The sequence below is a fragment of the Cydia strobilella genome, chromosome 19 (assembly GCF_947568885.1).
Source record: "Cydia strobilella chromosome 19, ilCydStro3.1, whole genome shotgun sequence".
Lineage (NCBI taxonomy): Eukaryota > Metazoa > Arthropoda > Insecta > Lepidoptera > Tortricidae > Cydia > Cydia strobilella.
The window spans coordinates 6,366,531-6,383,986 of NC_086059.1; the positions used below are offsets into that span (position 1 = coordinate 6,366,531).

At 38.6% G+C, this 17,456-nt stretch overlaps 3 protein-coding genes across 4 annotated transcripts in view; 1 reads left to right on the forward strand and 2 right to left on the reverse strand.

Annotated features, from left to right (window-relative positions):
• Positions 1-2,772, reverse strand: part of LOC134750233 (small G protein signaling modulator 2-like) — an 88,400-nt gene extending 85,628 nt beyond the window's left edge. The window contains exon 1 of one of the 2 annotated variants that reach the window (XM_063685379.1): positions 2,409-2,772. In XM_063685379.1, coding sequence (XP_063541449.1) covers positions 2,409-2,697 — 289 coding nt within the window. In that variant the 5' untranslated portion in view covers positions 2,698-2,772. The remainder of the gene's footprint in view (positions 1-2,408) is intronic. The other variant, XM_063685380.1, reaches the window with a different exon arrangement.
• Positions 2,773-5,673: 2,901 nt separating this feature from the next.
• LOC134750074 (vacuolar protein sorting-associated protein 33A) lies at positions 5,674-14,559 on the forward strand. Its single transcript, XM_063685160.1, has 11 exons — positions 5,674-5,974; positions 6,047-6,246; positions 6,954-7,133; positions 7,837-7,957; positions 8,140-8,290; positions 8,540-8,706; positions 9,343-9,519; positions 9,931-10,056; positions 10,415-10,600; positions 11,297-11,420; positions 13,134-14,559. The coding sequence occupies exons 1-11, from the start codon at positions 5,858-5,860 to the stop codon at positions 13,415-13,417; spliced, it is 1,833 nt and encodes a 610-aa protein (XP_063541230.1). The 5' UTR covers positions 5,674-5,857; the 3' UTR covers positions 13,418-14,559.
• Positions 14,318-16,658, reverse strand: LOC134750072 (exocyst complex component 8). The gene has a single exon (XM_063685159.1). The coding sequence runs from the start codon at positions 16,541-16,543 to the stop codon at positions 14,498-14,500; it is 2,046 nt and encodes a 681-aa protein (XP_063541229.1). The 5' UTR covers positions 16,544-16,658; the 3' UTR covers positions 14,318-14,497.
• Between the last annotated feature and the right edge of the window lie 798 nt (positions 16,659-17,456).

The window sequence follows — 17,456 nt, forward strand, 5'->3', positions numbered from 1 at the left end:
GATGCGGGACCACGGCGTTCGCGTTCGCAACGAGATCGCCCACGTATTAGGACACTTATATAGGTATCAAAGGATTGATTCACTCCGCGCCGCATCGCTTCGCTTGGCGTTCGCGTGTTGTTCGCCTACTTAGTACGCTGCGTCAAGACATCGAGTAAAGGTTTACCATTAATCATTAATATATCATTATGTACCTACTTACCTACATACTATGTATTTACTCAACTCGATAAGAGTTGTGCTAGAGAGATGCTATAGGAGCATACAAAAATTATGTACCTATTATGTATGTATGTATATATATGTACATGATTTATAGGACTTAGAAAAAGAAACACGAGAAACACAGTTACAGAATAAATTGAATACAACAAAAGCGATTTATCCCTGTATTAGGTACCTCCTATCATCGTTTAGGTGCGACAATTATTGATTTAGACAAAGCAGGCATGTAGGTTTTATGCGAAATATTTACATTACTTAAATGAAATAATTCTATAAAATTTTATAAAAAATATTTTGTACCCTAATTGGTAGAGTTAGACCAAGCTAAGTTGGCAGCGATTTTAATAGCCCCAGACGGTGCAAGTGTTATTTTAAGGTCATAATTTCATAGAAGTTTGACGTTTAAAATAACACTTGCGCTGCTGATAGCTGCCAACTTAGCTTGATCTCATAACTCTACTCTACTCTATATTGTCTATAATAATATGAAAATTTCTTAAACGTTTTTACAATGCATGTGCTCGAAAAGTGCGTTTCCTACGGAGCCATATCATGCGGAAAGTACTACTTTTCCGCACTAGTGCTTTTTGTTTTCAATTTTTTTTACAGTACATATGGTGCTACTTTCTCGCATTAGTGCGTAAAAGAGCACTTTTCGTGCATATGTCGAAAGTTTAAAGGGCCATATGTACTGTAAAACGTTGTACGATACACGTGCGAATAGGTAATTCGCAACTCGTGTCGATTTAAAACACACCTTTTAATAATTAAACTTATTTGCCATGATATGTTTTTTTATTTACTCGCACAATAAAGAGTGATGATAAAGATAAAGATGATTTCCACACTTGTTGCATAATAGTTATTTACGATACAAGTGCGGAAAAGAGGAAATTCGAAACGAGTGGCGATAAATTAAAACACGACCGCAGGGAGTGTTTTAAATCGACACGAGTTGCGAATTACCTATTCGCACGTGTATCATACAACGTTTTACAGTACATATGGCCCTTTAAACTTTCGACATATGCACGAAAAGTGCTCTTTTACGCACTAGTGCGAGAAAGTAGCACCATATGTACTGTAAATAGCTATTTAAAACGTATGTTTGACGATAGTGAATTTACTTTACCTAAGCTATGGCTCTTCAATATTCAAAATATAGGTTAGTACCTACCTACATATAGATAATATCAGCAACTCAATATCGTGCAGATAAAGAGTCCCCGGCAAGCTCGGTTCTCCATACAAAGGTAGTTACGCTCTCATTTTAAAACGACTAGAAAAGAATAGGATAAGGTATATGCCTGTAGTTTATGTCTAGCTACATAAACTACAGGCATAGATATACCTCATGTTATTGTATGTGCAAAGTTTAATTACAATCCAACACGGAGTTTTAAAATGAGAAGGAAACTCCGTTTGTATAGGAAGGTGAAATTCGGCCGGATCTTGCCGGGGGCTCTTAACAGGTTACCTATACACGGTACCTACTTATCCAACATGCGTTTTCCAAATTTACATAAATCGAACACTTGTTGTGTCGCCGCTGCCAGGCGCAACATTAGCAAACAAATTGTATTCACAATCGATAAGATATCGTGGAGGCTTCACTACCTACCTACAGATATATCTTACTGTACCTACATGAAGACGTAGCTACATGTAATGCTATAGGTACTTAGTTACCTACAGGTTTCTGTAATCACTTTATACAATCAGTATTTCCGTCGATATACCTAAAACCCGCAAATTAAAAAGTATGAAGTAAACGTTTTATTTAAACGTTTGTAATTAATTTTACGCGCGCGTAATGGGTTAGATTTCATCAAATTACTTTTTAACAGGCCGTTGAACGGAAAACTTTAATCTACCGTAAACGAATCAAGGTATAAACCCCATTACATACAATTAAGTTTCCATCAGGCGTTTGTTATCGCTCAATGCCATAAAAACACGACTGAAACATCACATGGCCGATTTTCGCCCACGCAGGGTGCGTTATCGTGACAATGTCAACGCGAAGTTAACTTTTAAACAAATACTTTAATTATAAAACATTTTGAAATAACTATAGAATCTTTACTTTATGTTCTAGGCAGGAAAGATCGTATTTAATTAAGCAGTAGGTAGTTAAATATTAGATAAAAAAAGAAAATGTATTGAGAACTTGACTAACTTACCTTTATTTTGGTTCGCCATTTTCATTTTCAGCCCATGAGTAGTATTGCATATTTTTACCCAGATATTCACATTTCTCTCTATGTTTACGTTTTCCAAACACTGTCGGGAGCCACTGATGCTTCCGGTGACGTGTTTTTCAGGCCGCGGGTCGTTACAAATGGCTTGTTTTGTAGAAAAATCGATGCCGCGCCGCGCGCAGCCGGTGGTTCCACGCAAGTGATAAGGGCTTGACTGCCTAACCGTAGTATCATCCTTGTAGATACCTACCTCCCCTTTATACATAAACATTAAACAGGCTAGCCAGCTATGGCGTTCAGCTGATACGCGTTAAGCGAGTAAAGTCGTAAAACGTGTAAAACTGACAAGTTTCAGCAAAGTCATACTTACTTGCTTTATTGTAATTAATGTACCGAAATTGTCGTTAATATAAACTGAGGTTTCGTAATTGGGATTTCAATTAGGGTAACTAATACCATAAAACCGTCTGTAGTTAATATGTATATGAACGCCTACTAGTTTTTACCAAGCAAATTCGTCATTAGGAAGAAGTTGTAGGTACACATGAACCAAATAATCACAGTATGGACTGGACGGAGACGGAGTACAAACATTTACACATGTTTGGTTATCTGCACTGGAATAAATGTACTAGGGATATTTATAATGGATAAGTAAGTACTTACTTCTCGCTCAGAAAAGTGATAAATAAAACTTATATAAGGTATAGGTACTTGGCAAAAATATAAATAGGATAGAGATTACTTACTCTTCGAGACACTAATAGGAGCTTTAACTTAAATATTAGCTACACTAGACCTACCTAAACAACCTAAATGTATCTATAAGGTGGAAAAACCAGCATTTGATGGAGCACTTTGATTGTTTGTGAAATAAACTACTCGGATAAATTAACACACTACGTGCATTTCACGAATTTCAAACATAACCGACTTAAACTGACATTGACAAGGCGAATGACACTTAGGGGCTCTACAGATGTCACCGATACATTTCCGATTGGTCCAATCTAAGAGCCTGACGCTCTTTGACAGAGAAAGATAAAATAAGTATGTTTCCCTATGTGGAACTATGTTGCCGTGCCCTAACAGGGCGTCACATGAACAGCTTATATTTAAGAACACCTGTACCTGCTATGTGATATGCAATAAATGATTTCAATTTCAATTTCAATGAGGGCTATCGTTTTTTTGCTCACCAGTTGGCGCCTCTGTTGATGGTGGTCCAAAAGACTAAAGAACAGCTGTCAGTCATTGAAGTGACAAGTGAAATTTGACATTTCGAACTATGGAAAAGACCACCATCTACACTAGCGCCCCTAGCGGCGAATTCATACGCGTTAGCCCTCATTTAAAATAGTCTTATTGCGATTCCTATATGAGGAAAGAGAAAATAGTGCTATGCTTAGTCTTTGTTGCCGACCGGGAAAATATATTAGATCTATGCCGACCGGGCATTTTTCATGGTCGGGTTCAATACTATGTCTATCTATGGTCCAATCTTAACGGATGACAGATCGCAACGATAGAGTTGGTCAAACCAAATTGTAAAAAAAAACAAAAAACTACTCATCCTTTTCTTTTGGGTGCTAGTACTAGTGTAAGACAAAGAAAGTATGATTCTCTCTGTCTATGTTTGAAATGAGACAGTCCTTTGACAAACTATAAATTGCAGTGAAATTGTTGCATCTTCAGATCGCTTTATCCTAGATCGGACTACGTTAGTAATCTAGTCGAGTGGCGAGTATTACGTGCCTGAACACCAAAAATTTAGTCGAGTAGATTAGTCAGTGAATTAGTCGAGTGGATGCCCCACCACTCTTACTACTCGACTAAATTTTTGGTGTTCGGACACGTTTAGTAACTAAAATATAGTTGGTCAAACAAATCTTTAGTAGAAAAAGGCGCGAAATTCAAATTTTCTATGGGACAATATCCCTTCGCGCCTACATTTTTTAAATTTGCCGTCTTTTTCTACTGCCAAGATTTGCTTGATCAACTATATACTCGCTACTCGACTAAATTCTGCAGTCTGCAGTGCGAACGATTTTTGGTCAGTTGACCGATTTTAGTAACAGAAATACTCGCCACTCGACTAAATTATACTTGGTCAATCAAATCTTGTCAGTAGGAAAAGGCGGCAAATTCAAAAAATTTAGGCGCGAAGGGATATCATCCCATAGAAAATTCGAATTTCACGCCTTTTTCTACTGACAAGATTTGCTTGACCAGCTATACTAACGTAGTCCGAACTAGGTTTTTAAAAAAGTGTTGCGTTTTGATATTTCTGCATCATTACCTATTACCGTCCCGTTAAGTAATTGATTTACCTATGCTAAAAAAAGTACAAATATGAAAAATACCAAACTTGTTTTTTTGCTTTCAATATTGACTAACACAGCCATAGACCTAGCATTACATAGATGCGGCCTACCGCGTGCGCCCGTAAGGGATAGACATAGATGACGTCATAAACGTGGGGATACCATATTGGTAAAAATTACCCCAATATTTGATATCACGTTGGGGCGATTACCCTGGAGGCAAAGTTTGACGGTATTAAAATTGTTGAATAAAATGTCAATGGGCCGTTCTTTTTAGGCGTATGAACAATGAAATACCTCCTATAATTCGCGTAGGTGGTACAAAACTAAACATGTTTAGTAAATAAAACGTAAAATAAAATGTATTATGAGTTTTAATTTTATGAAATCACAATCACATTATTCACACCAATTAATGTACACCACATTTAATCTTCACAACATTTGTTTATTTTATTTTTTGGAATTAGAAATACGAAAAAACTTCGAGGTCAAAATTACCCATAAAATTATGATATTTTCATCTGGTATCCCTAACATGATTGTTATGCAGCTGAATTAAGAAGAAGATTAAAAACGGCTGACCTCAGACTCGTCTGAGTAGCTGACATATTACCACAAACAACCTACGTAATTTGGGAGAATAACCGTCAAACTTTGCCTCCATGGTAATCGCCCCAACGTGATATCAAATATTGGGGTAATTTTTACCAATATGGTATCCCCACGTTTATGACGTCATCTATGTCTATCCCTTACGGGCGCACGCGGTAGGCCGCATCTATGTAATGCTAGGTCTATGACATAAAGCGTTTAGTTCTTGATTTTTGGGACATTGACATAACTGACATGACACATGACAGCCCATAACTGACAGCCGCTATGACATTTCATGTATCATCGAAATTGAGATCGAAACAAACAAAAAAAAATAACTTAATTTACAATTTAATAATGTAACTTATCGTGTCGTGTCTAATTAACATGATAGAATATAATATATGAAAGTAAACACTTACTGCAATAGTTAGCAAGACAGTTAAAAGAGTTGAGGGTTGAAGTGGTTTAATAAAATCGTTACAATACTTCCTTGTTTTTATAAGCAACATGAAGGATACTAAAATGAGTTCCCATCTATCGGGGGGCAGACTAAACGTGGCTTTAGTCCAAGAGACCATGAGAAAGGATTTATTAAACCTTCTTCAGATGTGTGAGGGTCCAAAAGTAAGTGATAAGCAAGGCAAGGAATATATTTTTGTTTTTATATTGGATTTTTAAAATATTTTCCATTTTCAGATAACTATTTGGGATGAGTGGCTAGCGGGTCCTGTAGGTCTCGTAGCACAGTATTCCTTGCTCAAGGAACATGAAGTAGCTGATATGTTTTTGTTGAAGCCGGGAAGCCTGCCCACTATTTCTGTGAAACACATAGTTTTCATCGCTAGAGCTAAGCTTGCATTGATGGACTTGGTTGCTGATTATATTAATTCCCTCAGGTAAGTAAGTGTACTATCAAGAGATATTATGAAGGTGATCCCTAATCTGAAGTCTTGATATTCTAGACTATATTTTAAAACTTAGCAACTTAGAGTCCATCTAAGCTGACTTTGCACCAATTTAAATGGATCAAAGTGAGGTAGTGGCATTACACACACTATATTTTCATAGATTGTTGACATTAATGATGGCATGATTACACTTTGTCATTGCAAACACTATGTAGAGTTTGGTTGGTCCGACTAGTACTTCATTTTTACAAAAAAAAAACTTAAATTGTAAATCATTGTTTTCTTTTCCATTGGTTACAATCTATATAAAGTAAACACAACAATGCATTTTTATTAATAAATCAAGTTTTGTAAACAGTGTAAAAATTTGAGTGAATGAAAACAAAAACTCTGTTTCTTATAATAAATGCTGTTAAATATTCATACCACTTGCTGGCGGAATGTGTATGGAACAAAAATTACATTATTTCGGCACTGTATTGTCAATATTATATGTAATATTTTTCAATGTCACTTTTCTGTAATGACTGTTTGTGCCAAAATAAAGAGAAAAAATAATAATAATTACAATAATAGCTATAATCATTGTTAATAAAATCTGCAACCTCACAAACAAATGTATTATTTTTATTTCTAACATGTTTCTTTAGAAGACAAAATCTTTATCTCCAAACTTAATGTCTCAACAAATACAGATCCAAGCAAACCTACCCAGTAGAGTTCCACCTGTTCTTCGTGCCGCGGAGGAGTGAGCTTTGCGAGAAGCACCTTGCGAACCGAGGAGTCCTGGCCAGCCTCACCATACAGGAGTTTAAGTGTGACATCTTCCCGTTCGACAGTGATGTCATGTCTTTGGAGCTGCAGAATGATTTCAGGTTAATTTATTGGCTATTGTGTGTCAAATGACTGAAATTACTATTATGAGTATTTTAAGAAAAAATTTGCATTTCCACTTCCATTTTGCAGGCTAGACTGGCTAAATTGTAAGGCCTTTGGCTCTCCTGCTTTTATTCTATGGACCAAAGGCTTACCTCTGGATAACCCCTAGGTTATCCCCAGCTCTTTCCACCAATTTGTTACCGCTTGGTATTTTTTTTACCACCAGGAGCATACCACCAAACTGAATTGTTAGTTCTGGGTCTTTATTTTCTCGGTAGTTACTGCCGGTAGGCCAGAACTATTAAATGGGAATAACCAAACCCAAAAGTTAAGGCTTGCAAGCTGGTTTTTAATTTTAACCCCCTATGCAAAAAGAGTTATCTGTCTGTCAGCAAAAAGAGGGGTCTTATATGTTTGACGTCAACGTCTGTCTGTCTGTCTGTCTGTGGCATCGTAGCTCTCCAATGGATGGACCGAACTCGATGCGATTTTTTTTACGTGAAAGCGAGTTTCCTTGCGGTGGTTCTTAGCTATGTTTGATAGAAAACGTTTTTTTTTTTTAATTTAATAGTTATAGTTTCTCTCTTCCGAAACACACTTTCTTATTCCGATTTGTCATTCTGACAGCTGAAGAACCATTGTTAGCGGGTTGTGGGTAATAATAACTTTAGATTCATCGTGTTGTGTTTTTTCCTACAGGGAAAACTATTTAGAAGGTGATCCAACCTGCGCGTACCAATCTGCACTCGCGTTACGCACGATACAACATCTGTACGGCATCATACCGCGCGTGTTTGGAAAAGGAGTCGCTGCTAAACAAGTACATATATTTCTCGAACACATGATTTAAAGAAAACAGATTAAATCTATCCTAAATACTAAATTATAATTTGAATATCCCATACTCTTGCTGCTATACTTTTACTAATTAAATAAAGATTTTCTTCTATTTTTTCCACTGTTTAAGAAAAACACTGCAAATGAAACAAAACATGTCTCCAGGTATGGGACCTGCTATGTCGGCTAAACAAGGAAGAGCAAGGCGCTTCAAAGGGAGCCTCTACATCTTGTATAGATCAGCTGCTGTTGCTCGACCGCGCTGTGGACTTCACTAGCGTCATGACCACGCAGCTTACATACGAGGGGCTTATAGGTAACCATGTACAATCTAGGCATGGCTGATATGATGCGGACCGCCCGTGTACCTCTACACGGCTAACAATAACAATAACTTAAACTTAATTATTAGGCAAACGTACGCACGGCCGCCATGCCTCGGGCGCTCGCCGATCTTTTTCACGCAGTATTTCTTAACGAAATAGCTCGTTTTGTGTGAACCCTATTTATTAATCTCTGGTCAAATTCGGGCATAAATCCCAATTCAACGTTCTTTTGTTTATAGACGAGCTATTTGGCATCAAAGGCTCAACGGCGACATTCCCCGCGCACAAGTTCATGAGTTCTGAAGAGGCAAGCACCACCGAAATTAAGGCGGGAGAGAAAAAACGCATCATTCTCAATTCGGGGGAGGAACTGTTTGCTGAGCTACGGGACTGTAACTTTATTGCGGTTGGTGAATTGTAAACCTTACCAGCGTATAAATACAACACACCCAACTCTTGTTCCACGGAACGGCGCCAAGTTTTAGAGCGACCATTTTTCGTTTGCCGGACATCATCTATGTCAACCTGACATAGATGATGTCCATAAGTAAGTGTGAGGAATCCGTGTAATTTATGATACAAAAATCTGCTTGGCTACTTTTCGATTTCAGTCCTCCTACAAAGCACTTTGGCCTTAGCAGACGTTGATGCTTACCGCTGAACCACTTAGCCATTGAATTGTGTCCGATCTCTGTCCTTCTAGGACTTAATTTCCGTTATTTAACCTGTTTGCCTAGTGACCCTTCATGACTGAGCGTTTGTGATCCTGTGATGCCTTTAGATCAAAGACGCTATAGTGGGGTTGCACTCGACGTCATTTTCCATAGCGCTGACTAGACGCAGACGCTCAAAAGACGCTAGTGTGGGGTGACACTAACTGCCATAAGCATTTATTTTTTAAACACCGAGTTCCGCCGTTAAATCTTTGCGAACGAACCAGATTTCGCACCCGTACAATGGTTTTGAGAGATGTTAATTTTTTCTAAGGTTCTTTTATACAAGATCAATACCTAGTTTAATATAATGCTTGAAATGACCACAGGTCGGCGCAGCGATATCGAAGAAAGCTCGCATAATTAAAAACGAGCTAGACGAACGGCACCGCCACCACGAGAAGTCAGTCCAGGAAATCAAGCATTTCGTCAACCGACTGCCTCAGATGCTGGCCACCAAGCAGTCAGTGTTCACTCACACGGCCATCGCTGAGTGTATCAAGGAGGTGAGCAATTAACTCCACCACCACTACGAGTACACACAAAATTTGTTTTATTAAGAGTTTACGTTTAGAACACAACAGCGTGACAACAGCCTATGTCCTTGTTTACCAAGAAAACAATTTTTTTGTTTTTAGGTACATAATTATTTCGATTTGATGGCACTCTCATAATAAATTTGTACCCATAAAAGCGCCAATGTGTAGTGAAGGCCAATCTTAACATATGTTCCTTATGATTAACTATCGAACGTTTACGTATGTTTCCGCGGTTTCCGCTAGGTTTCGGTAGGTATGCGAGCGAGATAGCTCTCGCGCTGTGGTAACCGCATTTTGAATGAAAACCGGCTCAAAGGGTAGTATATCTAAATATTCAAATATTAAGAAGTCATTATTTATCTAATATTTTAATTACAGACAACAGACTCATTCGAGTTTCAAGACACGATACGGTGTGAGGAAGACTTCCTGACCTGCATTGAGAACGAAAAAGCGTGTCCCTACATTGAAGATCTCATCGCTCAGAAAGCACCTCTCACTAAGGTATCTATTTAATTTTTCTTTTACTCAAGAGTTTGGTGTGTACCAATCCTATCAAAAAATTGTCATACCTACACACAAAAATAATATATTTGAGATTCTCATTGCGAGCCCTTTCATTTGATACATATGTCACATATATTTAATATATGTCACATGATATAGCTGGAAAAACTTTTTAGTCCTCTCCTTTACCCCTCAAATATGGCTCCAATGATTCATGTCCGCCTTTTCTGTCAACGACTTACAATATTTACATACATATGTGTACCTACCAAATTTCAACATAACCGATCCAATAGTTTCGGAATAAATTGACTGTTTAGCTGAGGTTTTTAAGCTTTATATTTGTTCTATTCAGGTCCTTCGCTTGATCTGCCTCCAGTGCGTGACCGGCTCCGGTCTCAAGCCAAAAGTACTGGAATACTATAAAAGAGAGCTAGTCCAAGTATACGGTCTCATGGCGTGGCTCACTCTCTGCAACCTGGACAAGTGTGGACTACTGAAGGCACAGTCGGGCGCGAGGCAGTATGCAGTATTGAGGAAGGTATGTACCCAAAAGTACTGGAATACTATAAAAGAGAGCTAGTCCAAGTATACGATCTCAAGGTGTGGCTCACTCTCTGCAACTTGGAGAAGTGTGGACTACTTAAGGCACAGTCGGGCACGAGGCAGTATGCAGTGTTGAGGAAGGTATGTACCCAAAAGTACTGGAATACTATAAAAGAGAGCTAGTCCAAATATACGATCTCAAGGTGTGGCTCACTCTCTGCAACTTGGAGAAGTGTGGACTACTTAAGGCTCAGTCGGGCACGAGGCAGTATGCAGTGTTGAGGAAGGTATGTACCCAAAAGTACTGGAATACTATAAAAGAGAGCTAGTCCAAATATACGATCTCAAGGTGTGGCTCACTCTCTGCAACTTGGAGAAGTGTGGACTACTTAAGGCTCAGTCGGGCGCGAGGCACTGACGCAGTGGTGAGGAAGGTTATGGCTCAATCTCTGCAATTTAGTCGTCGTACGTCAAACAGCCGCTAATTGTGCCAAGGCGCCGTGCAAGCTTCGGTAGCTTAGTTGTTCAATTATGAGCGGCTACCCGCCCGCGATTGTATATTGGGTGCGAAAAAGATACACTGTTAGTATTATCAAATCAAAATGAGATCTTTAGGCTATTTAATTTTTACACTAATAAGATACATTATATATCAAAAAAATATCAAAATGAATTGAAATTGTTTGTTTAGACGCTACATCTGACTATGGACGAGTCAGAGCTCGACAGCAAGGATAAGAGCTACTTGTCAAGCAAATATACACCTTTGACCGTAAGGCTTAGCGAGCATATTGCCAAGAACAAGGGATGGACTGGTAAGTCAATTCATTCATTAACTTTCTGTTTATCGGAATTGAAGATCCTGTTTGGGTGACAGCGCCTGCTTAGATAAAATGTACCTATATTCGACTAATTCTAAATACTACGGGTAATTCCGAGAATGGACACAAATGTGATGGATTTGAGGGTAGTTTTGGTATAACCCAACATTCTGAAGTATTCGGAATTACCGGAATATACCTTAGTCGTGTTTTAAGTATGGCATTTCAGTTTTTTTTTCTCTATAATTACCTAATTGTACAATATTAAGTTCAAATGTACTTAGTTAACAGAGCAATAAAGAGCAAGAGTTATTGTTAATCTCTAAATACATCAACTTCGTACAATATTATCGACAAACGAACAGAAATATATACGAGCGATAACAAACAGCTAAAGTTACGGATGGATGACGTGGATTAGTAGATAACGGTTACATTTGACTAATTCACGGGCCAATTTAGGCCGACCAACAACAATGATGAATGACCTAATTGTCCTAATTTAACGCTAGTTTAAATTCGAGTACCGAGTATGTACAGCTCCTATAAAAGCTTCGTCACATTGACGTCCCGGAGCGGCGCGGTAGCAAGACGGTGATGTCACATTGAGCGCGGCCGGCGGATTGAAAGCGTTTTGATCGCGGACCCACGTTGTAAGTTACCTACGGCTACGGGTAGGCGGGCGTTCTGTAATATTTGTGTCTTAAATCTGAAATGAATATTGTCTAACACACTCAATCAGTTTCTCCGTAACATCCGTCATTGCAAACAATATGTTATTTACTTCGCACAGCCGCTCCGCCTCCGATCCGCACTCAATGTGACAGGCGAGTGGCCGCGACCGCTCCGCGTCGGTTCCGCATTCAGTGGACGTATCGAGGGCGGTTGAACGCGGTGCCGCGCTTCGGCAATGTGGCATAGCTCATAACGTTCTGTGCATACCCAGATGCGCGGTTCCGCTACTTCCGCTACCGCGTCAATGTGACGGAGCCTTTATTATGTAGATTTCACAGGCCAAAAGACCGCAAGGAAAAGAAGGATTCTAAAACAAAAAACGTTTTACAGGTTTTACGAAGAAGAACCTTGTTTTGTTTTGTGTTTTACTTAAACAGTGATTTCAATATTTGTTTACTTAGGATGAGTAAAGTTTTTGGTTTTAAATCGTTAATTTAGTAGTTAGCCTATGTCATTTTATTGATTTTACCAATTTCGTCTGATTCTAAACTAAGTTAGTAGGTACCTATTTGTCGTACCTAAATAGGAGTAACAGTAGGAGTCAGTAGCAGTCATTTTATAAAAAAAAAATTTTTTTCGTAGACAGGTAGGTACCTACAAAATGCCAAGTGTCTGACCGTGCTAAGTTTTATGCGAAATGCTACGAGTACCTACCGTCGTAAAACCACCACCACCTAATTATAGTCCAAAAGCTCCGTTATAGTAATAACTTCGTTTAGGTGTAACTATTATTTGAATAAAAAACTTAAAACAAAACCAAAAATCTGGGTAATTATACTTAGTTATGTATTGAACTCGTGGAATAGTTGATAGATGCAGTACTGGACTACCTATAGTTCGGTGGTTTTTCGTTATGCCAAGTGTGGCACTCTGTATGCATCGTCACTGCCAACTTGATACAAACTTAACGTGGTCGGAGGCTAGAGAGGAACCGAAAATTTACTAATAAAAATACGTCAAATTATTTAACAGGAATCCAGGACATGCTAGGTCTCCTCCCAGGCGCTACAATAGACGAGCTCCAAACCCTACAACCACGAAGTGCGCGTCGCAACTCCTCGTCTAGCGAAACTTCATCCTCCCTTGAAAGTCCTCGAGTGGTCCTAGTATTCTTCATTGGGGGATGCACGTACCATGAGATCTCAGCGCTTAGGACTATTAGTATGATGGAGGATTCTAATGTTGAGTTTGTGGTGTTAACTACTAAGTTGATCAATGGTACCAGTTTTATAGAGTCACTTATGGAGGTGGAGTAACTTAACTCTAAGCGTCCATAGCGGCAACATACTTGTTTAAAACATAAACGCATCTCTACAATAAGAATTACGGTTCAAAATCGAATGACTAGAAAGGAATGTCAAATGGTTTAAGGGTTATAACCAACAACACCCTTTTTCAAGTCGTTGCATCTCTACTATCGATCATCAGCCAAACGCAGGACTCATATTATCGACGTGGTGTGTGAACAATAACTAATAGTCCACCACTTTCGATTGAGATGGAATAAATTTGCTTTTTTTTATATGGCGTAATTTGTTTGCTATAAGATATATCCGGGTAATTTCGAAAATTGACTAATATGGTGGAAGTATAATATGTGTTTTTCACCTGTCATTCAAAATTATTCTAAATACCCCAATACACCTTAATTATCATTATGTTATTATTTAAATGTTAAATATTTTAAACTAATCTAAGGCAGTGCCGGATTAAGCCAGCGCGGGGCTTGTAGCAAATTCTATCATGGGGCCATGTTTTAATTTTGTCGGGCGAAGTGAGCTAAGTGAAACTTAGGTTTTTACGGCCACAATGCGTAGGTGCGCGGGGCCCTCGGCATTTGCTACTTTTGTCACGTGGCCATAACTGCCATAAGCCATCATTTATTAGGGCTACTGGCAAATGATTGTGTATGGCATACAACTCAATATATCAAGTGTATCAGCTATAGGTATAGTCTAAATGCAATGAAATTATTCCTTTAGTGCCATTTGCTGTAAAATGTGAATCTTAAAGAATGGCATGTATGTATTACTATTTAAATTAAGATTATGTTAAGTATACCAAAGTTGTTTGTTTTTGTATTTTAGATATATTTACCTATACATAATTATATTGCTTGTTCATATGGAACTGTATAAAAAAATAAACTTCATGAAATATTTGTCATTTGTTTATTAAAATTTCATATTGATTAACTTGCATATAATATACTTTGATCAGTTTCATTAAATAATCATACAAAAATCCTGCATGCTTACTACCTATATTTTACAGTATTAAAGCTTTAGCGTAACAAAAATAATTTCGTACACCATTCACCATGTCCTTAACTATTCTCATAAATATTCGTTACTCGTGTATTTTGTTATATTAGACTTCTTTGGCAGTGCCACACTGACGCCGTGTTTCTTTGCTAGTGCCAACAACTTGTCATTCTCATATCCGACCTCCTCCTTGTAACATCGGAGCATCAGCGGCATCACTGTATCCAAAATGAATGTGAAATTCTTTTGAGCGTATATTGAATCATTTCCTACACCAAGCACTAGCCTGGCATTAAAAATAGCATAGATGCAATCATCCAATGTTTCCATCAGGTCCTTCGTAACAAGAGTCAGTCCTACTTTCTGAATAGTTATCACAGACTGAGCAAACCATATGGTACTACTAGAGAGGTCCACCCATGTCTCATTTATAACATACTTAGCTAATATAAGGCCCAAATTCTCCATCTGTGTCAAAAACTTCTGAACACCCGCTTTAGTGTGCATGTTAACAGGGGTCCACTTATCTTCTGCTAGTTTTGATTTCATGGAATCTATAATTTTTTCTTTATACTCTTTTAGAGCTTTGTTTGTGGGTGATCTTAAGGAACTGTTGAGATGAAATCTCAGGTCGAGCCCAAACTCACAGAACAACAAGCATTGATCTCTAAGACTCTGAACACACTCCAGAACTGAGTCTAAAGGACATTGTGGTGTGAACACCTGTTTAATGATTTGACTGAGCAGCATTCTGAGTTGCACACTTGCCCACACTACAAAAGCACTAATTTTATTCTTAGGAAATAGAGTTGTAAACTCCGTTAAGGCATCACTCAATGAGCAGAAGAAAACCTCCCCAACTTGCTTAACATATGTATTGATGGTACCCTCTAGCTGGACTCCTTTGATGTGGACTTTGACTGTGTGGCTGCAGATAGCCAGAAACAATTCACAAGCCTGACTCGTCATGTTAAACTTGTTGAGGATGAGCACCGGGTACCGGGAAGACTGGAGCCCTCCCCGTGGACTCCAGTTGTGAGTCACATCAAGTTCCTTTAGTAATATATCTATTAGAATCTTCTGTTTCTGTTCAATCTTCTTCAAGATGTCATCTCTCTCAGGGTGGGTTTTGAATTCATCAGAATTCAAAGATTTCTGAGCAGATACCATCAATTCATAAGTCTTTTGAAAATGTCTTTCAACTATGAGTACATCCAGTTCCTCAGTGACATCGGACAGCCATTCAGGTAGAGTTGGGATCTGTGGTGACTGCAACTCCTCTACTGATAGACTAGGGGACTCCACTAACTCTGTCTTAGGCTTTTCATCCTTCTTTTTCAGTTTAGAATTCTCATTTTCAATATACATTTTCTTGGCCACATCAAACTTATCCAACCAGTCTTTTTTAATAGCAAAACTGTTACATTGGAAGACCCTTGTGTCGGGGAATGCTAGTACCTTGAATGCTTGTTTCACAGTACCTAGGTCGCGCACGTTAACTACGGCCAAAGTACTAATAGGATAGCTTGCTTGGAATTTATACCTCATTGGCCCGCGGCGGTTTGATATCCACGAGGACAGCATGAGACAATCATTGAATAAGTAAACATGCATTCTCTGTAAAGCGGTATTCTCTTCTGCGTCGATCTCCAGCAAGTCTCCCTCATGAAGCAGAGTCCTGTCTGGGATGTCTAATAAATTCATGCAACTTTCAACCTTATCCATGATAGTGTTGAGTTTGTTTTTCCTCTGCTCTTCCGCTTTCTCGGCTTCGAAGTCTTGTGTGTCCAGAGACTCCCGGGAAATGGTATTATCGTGCCCTAAAACAGAGGCATGAGAGAGCGTCGTAAGCACAGACCTTTGCTCGCTAAGTAGGCGCGACAGCTTGTACATTTCAGCCTCCAGGTGAGATATCTCTGTCGCCGTTTCGATGAACTGCATGTAATTCTCGTAAACATTTTTCTTGAGAGCGCTTGCGGTATCTTCGGCGAGAACTTGAATCTTCTCCTTTTGCTGTTGCAGCTCCTCCCCTCCGACGCAGGATCTTGCTAATTCCTTCACGTAGCGATCCGGGCCAAAGTCTGCTTTAGCAAACTTCTCCATGTTGATGTCGGACATGGTTTCGCATAAATATCAACAGTTTTATGGAATTAAATAGCAAAATACTCTGATTCAATCATCATTCGTTATCGAACGACAGAAAACGCATCAGAGACATTTTTATGTGTTTAAACTTGGTCAGACATTCCTAAACGTCAAACGACTCAAACGTGTCATAACGCCCTCGTTTTTTGTTTACATCTCGAATTTTTGTGGTACATTTTGATTTCTTCAGCAAATAATTTATGAATACGAAAAAAAGAACCGCACGGAATATTGAATGAAGCACTTCAGGTATAAAATATTATTTCACATATGAAAATCTAATTGATCTAAACTCTTTGCGTCCTTTGGGTTTTGGTCTAAAAAAAACTCCTAAGCCAAATGTCAAAACGTTTTGATATTGCTTAGTTCACTCAAGCCAGAAGCAGCACACGTTTTAGATCATAAGGCTCATAAAATAAGAACCGGTTTCGGTCCTTCGAGCCAGATAGAGTCGGTCCAAGCTAACTCTGCAGCCCGTTTGATAGCACAGACTGTGGAAGTGTTGTTTTAAACGGCATAATTTTATAAATACGAAAATATAATATTTAATACTCCTCCCATGCTCCCATACAACAAACGTGTTTTTTTTGCCGTTTTCTGCGTAATGGTACGGAACCTTTCGTGCGCGAGTCCGACTCGCACTTGGCCGGTTTTTTTGAGTTGTTCATTTAAAGTCATGTGTTTTTGACAATTTTTTGCCACAAAAGATAAGTGTGGGTTCCTATCGAAGTTTTTAAATATACTGAAACACACCCAACTTTTCAGTAGAAAAAGGCGCGAAATTCTAATTTTATATGGGCAGTCAACTTTTGATTTGCCGCCATTTTCTACTGACAAGGTCGCTGTGCCAAAGTACCTACATATACGTGCTTAATATATTTGTTCA